The following is a 13,590-nucleotide window of genomic DNA, read 5'->3' as shown; positions in this document are numbered from 1 at the left end:
TTTCCGGCTATCGACAATGGTTTTATGGTCATCAGTAGATTCTTAATTCCAAATTTTTTAATTGAATTCAAATTCCATCACCTGCCATAGCAGGATTCAAACCTGAGTCCCCAGAACTGAGTTTCTGGATTGATAGTCTGATAATAACACTGCCAGGCTATTGCCTTCCTTAATTGCAATAGAGAGCCAAGGCAGATAAACATTCAGTAGAGATCAGCCATGAGCTGTCTAACAGTGTTGGAAGATGCATGAGGAACTGATAGGGACAGATTTGTGCCAACGTTCCCTTTGGTTCAAAATCCCTAACAAATCCGGGTGCTCCTCCCAGTGGTTCCGTGGAAACATCATCAATGAAATGACACTGGTCAATGCTGAATGAGGGACGCTATAATGTTCCATTCTGAGGTTTTTGTTTGAAAAAAAGCAAATGTCATGGTTGATGTCACAGAGAAATTTCACCAGTTGTCGTGATTCTAAAGAGATTAAACGAATTGGGGAAAATCTATGACATGTTGCAAGACTATAAGCGAGTGCTACTGTGTCAGATGTGTGAAATGAGACTTAAACTGAGGCATTGTCTGCCTATCCAGGTGAAAGCAGAAGATAGCTAGTGACTATCTGGAGAAGAGATGACCTGCGGGCATGCTGGCCAATATTCTTCCCCTCCCAGCAAAAGAACACCATTAAACTCAGTGCCAGTTGTGGGATGTGTGTGCAAACTGGGTGCTTCCCACTATCCAGGAGTAATTGGTTGTGAAGCATTATAGAGTTCACTGAGGATATAGAAATTGCTTTATCAATGCCAAGTTCTTGGAGTGTGAACCATTGAATGGTTTCCAGGAGATAGATATATTTCTAATGAAAAGGGATAAGGGAATGTGGGGAACAGGTGGGGAGGTGGATTTGAGACCAGGGAGAGATCAGCCATGATCTAATTGAATGGTAGAGGGGACTCAAAGGGCTGAATTTGCCTACTCCTGCTCCTAATTCCTATGTTCTTCCTGAGCAAATTTCCATTGTACAACACAGAAAAAAGTAATTACACAGCTCAACTTTAATTCTCTTTTTTAATACCAGTGCAGTTCACCAAACGGAGCCAACGTCTCCATTCATATTAATATACACAAGACAAAATATGCAAATTAAAAAAGGTCCACTTGACACAGAATCCCTTGTTTTTAACATCACAGTAAACTGGTCTCTCACAACTTTCAAGATTTATTTTTGAGAAGGGCAAAAAAAAATCTTTTTGGCCTCTCGAGAATTCAAGCTGCTAAAGATTTCAGAGGAAGTTTCCCTTTCCTCTGTCTGCTAGACTGCGGAATGAGTCTAGAAAGCAGGTCTCTGCTGTTTAGCAATGAGTAGCGCACACGGTCTTCCACGCAGTTGGACACTGGGCTGCTTAACACCCGAGATCACCCATCAAATGCTGGGTCTCAAATCAGTTAGGCCTGCTTCAGAACATTTGAGAAGCAAAGAGAGCCCGATTCAGCAGCTTTTAAAACACATCCATTGATATCTTTAAAAAGGCTGGTAGGAAATTGTTAAAAATGTCAAATTATAAAATTATTTTCTCTGGTGCACATCAATGTGATCTCTTGATTCCCATGTGTCAATGTTTCTGCACTTTTAATGCATGAGTGCAAAGCTGCAGAATTTAAGAGCAATAAAAGGTCCTCTCTCAACCACAAATACTGGGTACATTTTAGGAAGTCTTCGCGGGGCAGCAGAAGATTGTGTTCTTTAATCACTGCTCACAAAACAAATCTTGGGAAGAAAACCTGGAAGAGACGTCTCAGTGTACAAGGGCAAATCCAAGGGCGCAAGTTTGTTGGTTTCCTTGCCAATGATGAGGGCGCCTGCTTTTCTGTGCAGATCCAAAAGGCAACAGAGAACCGTGACCGCTCAGGCGTTTACCATTCATTTTTTAAGTTTCTTCTGTGCTGCTTTCTTCTTTACCATCTGGAGCCGTTTCATAGCATTAAGCTGCGACTCTTGAGATGTTGGCAGCTTAACGACAGAAGGGTTGACTGTTTCAGTGGGCGTTTTGGCGCCATTGTTGCCACCAGTACCGGCTACGGTGCCCCCTCCGTTCCCACTGCTGGACTGGATGCCACTGCTCCCTGGCCCAGTCAGCCCGACTTTGCTAACATTGTCGTTGCTGGAAGAGCGGTTGAGACCGGGTTTCCCCAGAGTTAGGGGAGGGGGTGGCTTAATGGGTGCAGTGCTGGAGTTAATGCCCGTGGTCATTTTTGACCCCAGACCTGCTTTAGAAGTTGCCAGTCCAGACAGACCCACTGCTTTTTGATTCGCGGAGGATGTAGCAGGCTTCCCACTGGTGCTTTGCACAGATGCCCCCAGCTTAGTTGTGGATGGTGCTGTAGATGTTTTAGCTCCAAACGCAGCCCATCCAGTGAGACCACTAGCAGAAGAGGAGGCAGTATTAGAATTGGTGGAATTCCCAGAAACAGATGAGGATGCCTGCAAAACAAGCAGAAAATAAAATGGTCTTAATCCACAAAAGAATAATTCTGAGCAGTTTGAAAATACAGCATTGCTTACAAAGACTGTGGGCATTACTTTATACACAGCCCTTAACACAGCTAGTTTTCTTAACCCTGCTTCAGCTGAAGATTAGAAGACTGAACACTGGGTGGCACAGTGGTTAGCCCTGCTGCCTCTCAGCGCCAGGAACCCGGGTTCGATTACCGGCTTGGGTCACCGTCTGTGTGGAGTTTGCACATTCTCCCCGTATCTGCATGGGTTTCTCCTGGGTGCTCCGGTTTCCTCCCACAATCCAAAAGACCAAGATGTGCGGGTTAGGTGGATTGGCCATGCTAAATTGCCCCTTAGTGTCAGGGGTATTAGCTAGGGTAAATGCATGGGGTTGTGGGAATGGGGCCTGTTTGGGATTATGGACGGTGCAGACTCGATGGGCCAAATGTCCTCCTTCTGCACTGTAGGATTCTGTGATTCTATTCTACTATTATTGACTGTGACTCCGTGGAAAATTGACTGCTGTATGCTTCTTGCATCTTATTGTGGACTCTTGATAATTCAGAAGTAATTTTCTTGGTTAGCAAGGCAAAAAAAATTATCTGGTCATTCAAACTATCTGATAGTTCAGAGTAGACCGAATTAGTAGATTCACCTGATTTAGCTCCTTAGGAATGAAATCCCCTTCCAACAAGGAAAGCTAACAAGTCTTAAGCTTAAGGAGGAATACACTGGGTGATAATTTTAGATGGCCACCATCACCAGCAAAGATAACTTGTACAAAAGGCAGTTACTGTACCTTTACTTCCGTTCTCTTGAACGCCTGAAACGTGGTCACTTCTTGTTTCAGTTTCATTTCAGGTTTCTTCACCAAGGGGTCCTTCACTGAGGGAGCTGTGTTGGCAACTGAGCTGGCAACTTTTGGAGCAGCTTTTTGTGTCTTCTGTGCCTGAGAATAATTAAAAAATATTCCATGGTGAACATACTTATCAGATTTTGTTGGATCATAAGACACAGGAGCAGAATTAGGCCACTCAACCTATCGAGTCTGCTCTTCCATTCAATCATGGCTGATTTTTTTCTCATCCCTATGCTCCTGCCTTTTCTCCATAATCCCTGATCCCTTTATTAATCAAGAACCAATCTATCTCTGTCTTAAAGACGTTCAATGACCTGGCCTCCACAACCTTTTGTGGCAAAGAGTTCCACAGATTCACCACTCTCTGGCTGAAGAAATTCCTCCTCATCTCTATTTTAAAGGATCATCCCTTTAGCCTGAGGTTGTGCCCTCTGGTTCTAATTTTTCCTACTAGTGGAAATGTCCTCTCCACATCCAGTCTGTCCAGGCCTCGCAGTATCTTGTAAGTTTCAATAAGATCCTCCCTTATCCTTCTGAACTCCAAGTACAGACCCAGAGTCCTCAACCATTCCTCATACGCCATAGTAAATGTCACTGAGTCTGACTTCAACCACAAACATTTTACAATTTTCCTCGTTCACATCATCACACTATTCTGGAACATTGGACAAATGTTTATTTCGCTCAACTTACCGTTCTATGGCCCACCGTCACTATATTTTTACATTTTAGTCAGTGAGTTATGTTTAATATTATCATCCTCTGTGACGCATGTGCTAAAGTCAACATCACTAACGACTCTGGAGCAGTTATATTTGCCGACTGGAAACAAAACTTCTTACCATTTTTTTCATCTGTCTTGTACAGCGAGCACAATACCATACTAGCCGTGGGTCATTCACATCCTTGTCCGTCACTTGGGGTTTATGGCAGTCTTGGTGGTAAAGGTTGTGGCATTCTTGACATTCAACCAGCTGATTGCCTGAGGTCACGGTCATCTGGCTGTAAGTAAAGGAGTTCACCAGTAATTACTACTGCCATTAAAAACTTAAACTATCTTATCTTGTTAAAATGTACACTGTAGTATATCAATGAATTGTGCCTTTTCCAATGCAATGTACAGATTTTTCCTCCATAATAGTAGACGGAATGTCACTAATCATAGAAACCCTACAGTACAGAAGGAGGCCATTCTGCCCATCGAGTGTGCATAGACAATATCCCCACAACCCCAGACATTTATCCCGCTAATCCCTCTAACCTACACATCCTGGGACACTGAGGTAGTGATTAGCATGACCAATCAACCTAACTCACACGTCTTTCAGACGGTGGAGGAAACCAGAACACCCAGAGGAAACACATGCAGACACAGGGAGAACTTGCAAATACCACACAGGCAGTGACCCAAGCCGGAAATCAAACCCAGATCCCTGGAGCTGTGAGGCAGCAGTGCTAACCACTGTGCCACCCTTGAAGTTATTTAATTCAGTTACATTGAGTCCCTACAGTGCAGGAGGAGGCATTTGGCCCATCGAGTCTTCACCGACCCTAATCCCACCCAGACCCTATTCCCGTAACCCCACATATCTACTCTGTTAGCCTCCCTGACACTAAGGAGCAATTTTCCATGGCCAATCAACATAACCTACAGACCTTTGGAGTGTGGGAGGAAACCCACACAGACATGGGGAGAATGTGCAAACTCCACACAGACAATGATCCGTGGCTGGAATCGAGCTTGGTGCTGTGAGACAGCAGTGCTAACCACTGTGCCACCGTGCTGTCTAATTCTTCAGCATGATGATTTCCATACAGTGGAGTAAGTGGAACACTGGGCTACAGATCGGATTCATAAATTGCTGGGGATTCTATTTCAGCTGCATAGTTGTGAAAACCGGTATGACAGAAGTGCTTGGGAATGTATGTTAATTGAAGGTCACAAATAAGGGCAAGAATGACATGTCGCAGCAACTACTGAGCAAGGCAAAATTTGATTCATAACCTTTCTGAAATGCTGTAAATCCTCTGCGTATCAAAATGGAATAAACTATCCAGCTGTTTTGTTGAGGCTGCCAAATGATGACGTGTGCTGTGAGTGCAGGCTGCAGCTGTCCAGTTTCGTTTTACCCAATTCTGTTATAGCCAGACTAGAGGGAAAGACAAATCCTAACAAAGTTGGCAAAAATGCACTGCCCCACCCGACATCTATCACACCTCCATTAGTGGCTCACATTACTGAACATGCCTCAATTTTCATTTTCTTGTGGATTCCTTCATTGTCACAAGCCCACTTAAAGATTTCAAAGTAACATTCAAAGATTTGTCTGGGAAGATGTTGAGACTACACCGCGTCATAAGGTTACTCTATAATTAACTGTGGAATGGACCCAACACTACTCTACAATTAAATATGAAGTGTGCTCTCAATTGTTTTAAGTCATGTGAATGCTACACAATATTGATTTAGAATACACATATGTATTACAAATATGCACAAACTTCTCAGCCTTCACTTTCTGAACCATACATTTTTCTAGTCACCAAAACAAAGTTTATCCTGGAACTTATGCAAACATACAAATTAGGAGCAGGAGCACTGCTGCCTGTCAGTGCCAGAGACCTGGTTTCAATTCCAGCAGGTATTCCCCTACCCTCAGCCACCCTTAATTCCATATTATGAGTTGATTTATTACTGTCATATTAGCATAGTGAAAAGTATTGTTTCTTGCGCACTATACAGACATAGCATACTGTACATAGAAAAGGAAATGAGAGTGCAGAATGTAGTGTTACAGTTATAGCTAGAGTGTAGCGTTTGAACATTACAATTGATCTTGGCACGTATGCAAAGAGACAGGCGATCATTCCATAAAAATATGAATCTCTCATACCGACACACAACACACGCCAGTCCCATTTCCATGGCAAAATCCTCCGCGCTCTCGAAGCCGGGTAGGTCAGGCATCGGCAGCTCTTTGCTGGACTGAACAGTGATGGGAGAAGATCGATTCTCTGGTTTCTCCAGCCTGGCTTTTTTCTGGGGGTCAACTCCCTCCAGGGAGTCTAGTTTAATCTTTCAAAAGTTGGAAAGATCCACAGGGTTAGCCAATCGGTTAATTATTACAAATTACTTTAAGACAAAGAACAGCACCTTAAATGTTTATATTATTTGTTTTAGGGGAAAATGCAGACCGGCTAATTTAAGATCAAATCACGTTACAACTGATCTTGAACTATACAACAACTTTCTTCAGGACAAAATTGGTAATTTTATTGTTCACATGCTTGCAAGCTGAAATTTAAGTTTTATTGTTCCAATTCATATTATTTACAATTCATTGTCAATAACCTAAACTCCCCTGTGTTCAATAAACAGCTTTTGTAAATAAAGGTCATTGAAGAACTAATATGGCTGGAAACTTTGTACCTTTTCAGCTGGTCTCTTCTCAGCTTCCTTCTTGATTTTTTCACTGGAGCTGGGTTTGCCATTGTTGCCCGATGAGAGAGACGAGGGTGCTTTGGACTCTTGCTTTGTCGAGCTGGATTTGGAACTGGTGGCTACCTTCGGTGTTTCAACTTCCTAGGCCAAGGAATATGTGTCAATGTACGGAACCAAAACAAGTCAGCTGGCCACAGCAACAACTGGTACTTACGTAGTGCCCTTAACTTTGGTGAAATATTCCATGACACTTCACAGAAGAATTAATAACATCTGTTAGAAGGCCAGACAAGTAGGACACCTGAGCAAAAGCTTGGCCAAAGGAACAGATTTTACAGAAGGAGATAAGAGAGGTAGAGAGGGGTTAGGCATGGAATTCCAGAACTTGGGACCTTGGAAGTTGAAGTCCGCCAATGGTTGAGTTATTAAAAGCAGGAAAATTCAAGAGAGGCCATAATTAGTAGCACAGATTTCTGCTAAGCATGGCTAGGACCTTTGAAGGATTTGAAAACAAGGAGGAAATTTTTAATTGAGGTGCTACTTAATGACGAATCAACGTTGTCAGCAAACACAGAGGTGATGGATGAATGGGATGCAATAGGGTGACTTCCGGTTTATAGTATCTAGAATGTGGGAGACTGCCAGGAGTGTTCTGGAATAAGCAAATCTGGTGATAACAAATGCATGGATGAGGATTTCAGTAACAGATAAATTGAGGCAAGGCTGGAGTCATGCAATGTTACATTGTGAAATAGGTGGTTTTAATGATGGTGCTGATATGAAGGTGGAAGCTCATCATCCAATCAAATTGGACACCAAAATTATGGTTGGTTTAGTCTCAGACAGTTGTCAGGGATTCGGTTAGTGAGTAATGTTTTTGGTGGGAGCTTAAGACTTTGGTTCTTCCGGAATAAAGAAGAAACATCTGTTCATTCAATACTGGAGATTGCCAAGCAGTCTGACAATTTAGGAGATACCTCAGATTTCCAAGAGGTACCACAATGATTGTAAAAATCAGTAACAAAGTATCGCATATAAATCAGGTTGTGTCACAGGAAAGCAATGGCACAGTGGTTAGCAATGTTGCGTCACAGTGCCATGGACCTGGGTTCAATTCCAGCCTTGGCTCACTGTCTATATGGAGTCTGCATGTTCTCCCTGTGTCTGCGTGGGTTTCCTCCTGGTGCTCCAGTTTCCTCCCACACTCCAAAGACATGTGGGTTAGGTTGATTGGCCATGCTAAATTGATCCACGTGTCAGGGAATTAGCAGGATAAATAGGCAGGATTATGGGAATAGGGCCTTGATGGGATTGTGGTTGGTGCAGAGTCAATGGGCCGAATAGCTGCCTTCTGCACTGTAGGGATTCTATGATTCTAGGAAACTACACGTGCTCATGATACGTCCAGACAAATTTCCCTGTCAGACCTTGTCCTGGATCTCTGGATTACTAGCCCAGAGACAATACCATTATGTCACTACCTCCCTTATGCTGCACAGCAAAGAAGCACACAAAGGTCAGAAGACATATCTCTGAAGCTGGCTATGTCTGGGTGTGTAATATATAACGGTAGTAAAAACAAATATAAATAAGATCCTTTAGATACTAGTTAAGTTCTTCACAGCTATAAATTAAGTTTCCGGTGACCACCTCACAAATAACGACACTCAGAGTGTATGTGGTTTTTTGAGATGGGATTGCAGTTCTAACTGCCCTTCTAATGTAAAAGCCTAATTGTATACATTTCATATGGCTCCCTTTGTACCATTTCTGATGATATTCCACATATGACATGATAAAACGTATGATTAGAAATTATATATATAAGCAGCACCTTCAACGAAAAATTGCTCAGAATTTGAGGCATAATTCAACATTCGGTTTCCGATATCCTCTTATTTGTCCATTTAAAACCAATTCCAGTCAAGGAGTTGAGACAGAAAACCTGCTTTAGTTTTCTATGATAAAAGTCAAATACTGCACATGTTGGAATCTAAAACCAAAACAGAAAATGCTGGAAAATCTCAGCAGGTCTGGCAGCATCTGTGGGAAAAGAGTAGAGACAACACTGAATCTAGATGACGAAGGGTCATGCACAGTGACACAGTGGTTAGCACTGCTGCCACACAGCAGGGACCCAGATTCGATTCCCAGCTTGGGTGACTGTCTGTGTGGAGTCTGCACATTCTCCCTGTGTCTGCATGGGTTTCCTCCAAGTGCTCCGGTTCCCTCTCCCGATGTGCCAGATTGGTGGATTGGCCATGCTAAATTGCCCCATAGTATCAGGAGGACTAGCTAGGGTAAATGCATGGGGTGATAGGGATACAGCCTGGGTGGGATTGTGGTCAGTACAGACCTGATGGGCCGAATGGCTTCCTTCTACACTGTAGGATTCTATGATAGACTTGAAACATTGGCTCTATTCTCTCCCCACAGACGCAATAAGATCTTTCCAGCACTTACTGTTTTTGCTGTCTTAGGTTTCTATTGTTTCACAACTAGCCACTGGGGGGGGTCTAAGACTTATGATCTAATTTTCCCTCACCTAGAGGAAAATTGGCTCAAATTGGTTGGCATTGCTTTCTAATGGAGCAGAACAGCCATGAAGACAATGCTTATTATGTTATACCACTTATTTTCTCAATACCGTGTTAAAGGGCCTACAGCTTTAGTTTATTACCCACCATTCTTGCTCTCCTGCTCAACTTTCCAGTGTTTTTTCTTTGTGTAACCTTGCAGGTTATTTCTCACACATTTCGCGAATACTGCGGAGGTGTGTCCGAATACTTGGTAGAGTCAATCATGGAGCCAGCTACATGGAAGACTGGCTGAGATCTCTTTATAAAGGAATCATTATTTAAATGATACCAACTCTGCGATTTTGCAGCACCAGATAAGACCCATTGAGCCTGTGCAGGATCTTTGCGAGAGAAATCCAGACTGGGGCAGCGCAGTAGTTAGAGGGACCTGGGTTCAATTCCCAGCTTGGGTCACTGCCTATGTGGTGTTTGAACATTCTCCTTATGTCTGCACGGGTTTCCTCCGAGTGTTCCAGTTTCCTTCCACGGTCTGAAAGACATGCTGGTTAGGAGCACTGGCCATGCTAAATTCTCCCTCAGTGTACCTGAACAGGCACTGAAGTGTGGCAACTAGCGGAATTTCACAGTAACTTCATTGCAGTGTTAATGTAAACCTACTTGTAACTAATTAATAAACTTTACTTTAAACTGACCGAACTCAGACAAAGGATCATCAGCCTGAAACATTAACTCTTTTCACTCTGCCCAGATAGTGCCTGACCTACTGAATACTCATGAGTTCCATTTTTATTAGTCACCCCCACTGTGCTGCACTCTCACCGTAGTGCTCCCTTTAAGGATGCAGTGGTCCCTGCCTTATGCATTCCCTGTGACAAAGCATTTGGCACTTCAATCAAGTTTGTATAAAGAAGTTTCAGCCAATGTTCTTCTTCATTCTCTGGGTGAGACTTTTTAATCAGAGACACACCCTCCCCAAACCTGATTCACAATCCAAAGATGAGCACTTGGAAGGGCTTCAATCAAAATTAGGGCAGCATGGTGGTAAGCACTAGGAACCCGGGTTCAATTCCAGCCTCGGGTGATAGTACGTGTGGAGTTTGCACATTCTCCCCGTGTCTGTGTGGGTTTCCTCTGGGCTCTCCAGTTTGCTCACACACCCCAATGATGTGGGCTGGCTATGCTAAATTGACCCTTAGTGTCAGGAGGTTCAGCAGGGTAAATATGTGAGATTATGGGGATAAGGCCTGGATGGGATCAAATGGCCTCCTTCTGCATCATAGGGATTCTTTGTGTTGGTTAGGTGGATTGGCCATGCCAAATTGACCCTCTATGTCAGTGGGATTAGCAGGGTAATTGTGAGGGATTACGAGAATAGGGCTGGATGGGATTGTGGTCGGTGCAGGCTCAACGGGTTGAATGGCCTCCTTCTGCATTGTAGAGATTCCGTTCTGAAACCTTCCAAGTGCTGTCAAGTTTTACTTTGATGTAAGGCAAAAGTGTACCTTCGGCGGCTGTCGAAAGCTGGAATCGCTGCCCCTGGCCAGGGTCTCATCCAGCAGGGCTTTCAGCTTCTCTGCCGAGTCTTTGCTTTTGGAGTGGAGGTAACCCAGGGCTTTCAGGAAGAGGGGATCCAGCTCCAGGTTGGGGACAGCCATGCTCTGCAAACGTGAGGGAAGAAGAGAAGATATAATTAAAGAGAGGGGGGGGGAAGGGAGGAATCCCAGCTGACATTAAGATAACTGAGTGGTCACAGGTTAGTAATGTCACTGCTCTAACCTCAGCCACCCCCTAATATCACCACAGCTCGCCCTCAGCATCTGCTTCGTACCATTTCCGGTCCCACCTCGATATCCGTCCCCGGCCTTTGGGTCCTAGCAACGGGTAACATCCGGTCCGTCCCTCAATTGGGTCCCCCAGTTAAACAAGGGGCTGCTCTCGGTGGATTTCAGGTAATTAGGAATGTGAGTGGTTGGGGGGTGGATACTGGTGCTTATAAATAATTTCTATGGGATACTGTTAGCTATAAATCATATCTATGGAATATTAATCCCTATACATCATTTCTTTGGGATATTAGTACCAAAAAATCATTTCTATTGAATATTAGTACCTGTATATCATTTATATGGGATATAGTGGCGCCTATAAAGCAGCTGCTAGATCTCTGAATAGTCATCTTTCTTATTCATGCGGTGGCACAGTGGTGAGCACTGCTGCCACACAGCGTCTGGAACCCAGGTTTGATTCCCGGCTTGGGGCACTGTCTGTGCGGAGTCTGCATGTTACCCCTGTGTCTGTGTGGGTTTCCTCTGGGTGCTCCATTTTCCTCCCCCTGCCCGACAGGCGTGCAGGTCAGGTGCACTGGCCATGCTAAATTCTCCTTCCGTGTACCTGAACAGCCGCCGGAGTGTGGTGACTAGGGGATTTTCACAGTAACTGAATTGCAGTGTTAATGTAAGTCTACTTGTGACAATAATAAACAAACTTTAAAACTCTTATTCACTAGCTTTATCTTTGCTCACCACTCATTCCTGCAGCCATGTCTCCAGTCCTCCTGGCTGAGCAGGCCAAACATACCAGTCTGACTTATAATCAAGCACTAGATTTGAGAATTTGAGGTTCATGCAACCGACTGCCAATATATGTTGCACTCTCTCCTTCTCCCCTATGCACTGTATGAATGGTATGTTTTGTCTGTATAGTACTCAAGAAACAATACGTTTCACTGTATACCTATACATGGGACAATAATAAATCACATCAGGTAGTTTACTAAAGCTGAAGTAGCAACACATCATTTCTTCCATAAGTTATGGGACCTGCATTTCTATAGCACCTTCCAAGAGTCTCGGGGCAATCCACAGTGCTTCACAGCCAGTGAATTTCTTATGGCATGCAGCCAGTGTTGTAATGTAGGGGATACAACAGCCAATTTGAATACAGCAAACTCCCACAGACAGCCAGGAGATAAATGATCTGTTTTAGTTTTGCTGAAGGATAAATATAGTGCCCAGGGCAGCAAGAGAACTCCCTTGCTCTTCAAGTAATGCTGTAGAAACTTTTGTTCCACTTAGGGATCATTGCAAAGATGCTGCCTCTTGCACTGAAGTATCGACCTGGATTTTGTTTCTTGAGTGGGACTAGAACCCACAGCCTTCTGACGGAAAAGTAATTGTGCTATCATTGAGACAAAGCTACCATGAATAACCAACAGTTTGGATTAGCTTCAACCTGTTATCTCGTGGTACAAGTATCTCAGGGTAGGCCGGCATTTGTTGCCCATCCTTAATTACCTTCAGAAGGTGGTAATGAGCCCCTTGCTTGAACTGCTTCAGCCAGTATGGTGTAGGCACATTCAGTGTCGTTAGGAAGAGAGTTCCAGGATTTTGACCCTTGACATCTTGACACCCATGCCTAATAATTCAGTGTGCTTGCAGAACATGAACTTTGTGCACCAAATACTGTCAGACATGCACACTACATTCCATAGAAAAGAGTGCCTTTACTGCATTTCTTGGGGCCATCTGTGAATCCTTTTATGAATTCCCTTTTGATTACCTGGTCTCGTCCCAAAAAGTACTATGAAATGCTAAACATTTATATGCATGTTTGTGGACCATTTGATCTATCTTTTGGCATACTACAAGTCTTAATTAAAAAAAAATCAATTATGTTTGATCTCCCCTCCTTGTTTTTCATTGGCCTAGAATTCTAATATGATTTTAGCTTTTACATTGGAGAAAATAGCTCCTTTACAACTAGAAGGCTGGAGTTTATTTCTAAAGCTCTTTCCACTCTCCCTGTTTACTTCCCTCTTGGGTGGCACGGTGGCACAGTGGTTAGCACTACTGCCTCACAGCAGCAGAGACCTGGATTCAATACTTGGCTTGAGTCACTGACAGTGTGGAATCTGAACATTGTCTCCGTGGGTTTCTTCCGGGTGCTCCGGTTTCCTCCCATAATCTGAAAGATGTGCTGGTTAGGTGCATTGGCCATGCTAAATTCTCCCTCAGTGTACCTGCACAGACACCGGAGTGTGATGACTCGGGGATTTTCACAGCAAGTTCATTGCAATGTTAATGTAAGCCTATTTGTGACAATAATCAATAAATTTTAAGACACTTATTCGCTAGCTTTATCTTTAATCACCACTTTTCCTGCAGCCTTGTTTCCAACCCTTCTGTAATTTCATTGCGGTGTTAATGTAAGCCTGTTTGTGACACTAATAAATAAACTTTAAACTCAGGCTCCAG

At 43.5% G+C, this 13,590-nt stretch overlaps 2 protein-coding genes across 5 annotated transcripts in view; one reads left to right on the top strand and one right to left on the bottom strand.

The window, feature by feature from the left end:
- Positions 1–1,048: 1,048 nt before the first annotated feature.
- Positions 1,049–11,191, bottom strand: ints12 (integrator complex subunit 12). The gene is made up of 7 exons (XM_080195429.1): positions 11,114–11,191; positions 10,840–10,995; positions 6,786–6,938; positions 6,250–6,431; positions 4,198–4,357; positions 3,296–3,445; positions 1,049–2,481 (listed from the first exon to the last, which is right to left on the bottom strand). The coding sequence occupies exons 2-7, from the start codon at positions 10,990–10,992 to the stop codon at positions 1,921–1,923; spliced, it is 1,359 nt and encodes a 452-aa protein (XP_080051555.1). The 5' UTR covers positions 10,993–10,995; positions 11,114–11,191; the 3' UTR covers positions 1,049–1,920.
- Positions 11,192–11,238: 47 nt separating this feature from the next.
- Positions 11,239–13,590, top strand: part of gstcd (glutathione S-transferase, C-terminal domain containing) — a 164,720-nt gene continuing 162,368 nt past the window's right edge. For 2 of the 4 annotated variants that reach the window (XM_080195375.1, XM_080195354.1), the window contains exon 1: positions 13,341–13,418. In XM_080195375.1, coding sequence (XP_080051501.1) covers positions 13,377–13,418 — 42 coding nt within the window. In that variant the 5' untranslated portion in view covers positions 13,341–13,376. Of the gene's footprint in view, positions 11,299–13,340; positions 13,419–13,590 lie in introns of those variants that run through there. The other 2 variants (XM_080195362.1, XM_080195365.1) reach the window with 2 other exon arrangements.

This window comes from Carcharhinus amblyrhynchos, chromosome 1 (genome assembly GCF_965287045.1).
Source record: "Carcharhinus amblyrhynchos chromosome 1, sCarAmb.v2.hapA, whole genome shotgun sequence".
Lineage (NCBI taxonomy): Eukaryota > Metazoa > Chordata > Chondrichthyes > Carcharhiniformes > Carcharhinidae > Carcharhinus > Carcharhinus amblyrhynchos.
This window is presented reverse-complemented; position numbering and strand designations above follow the sequence as displayed.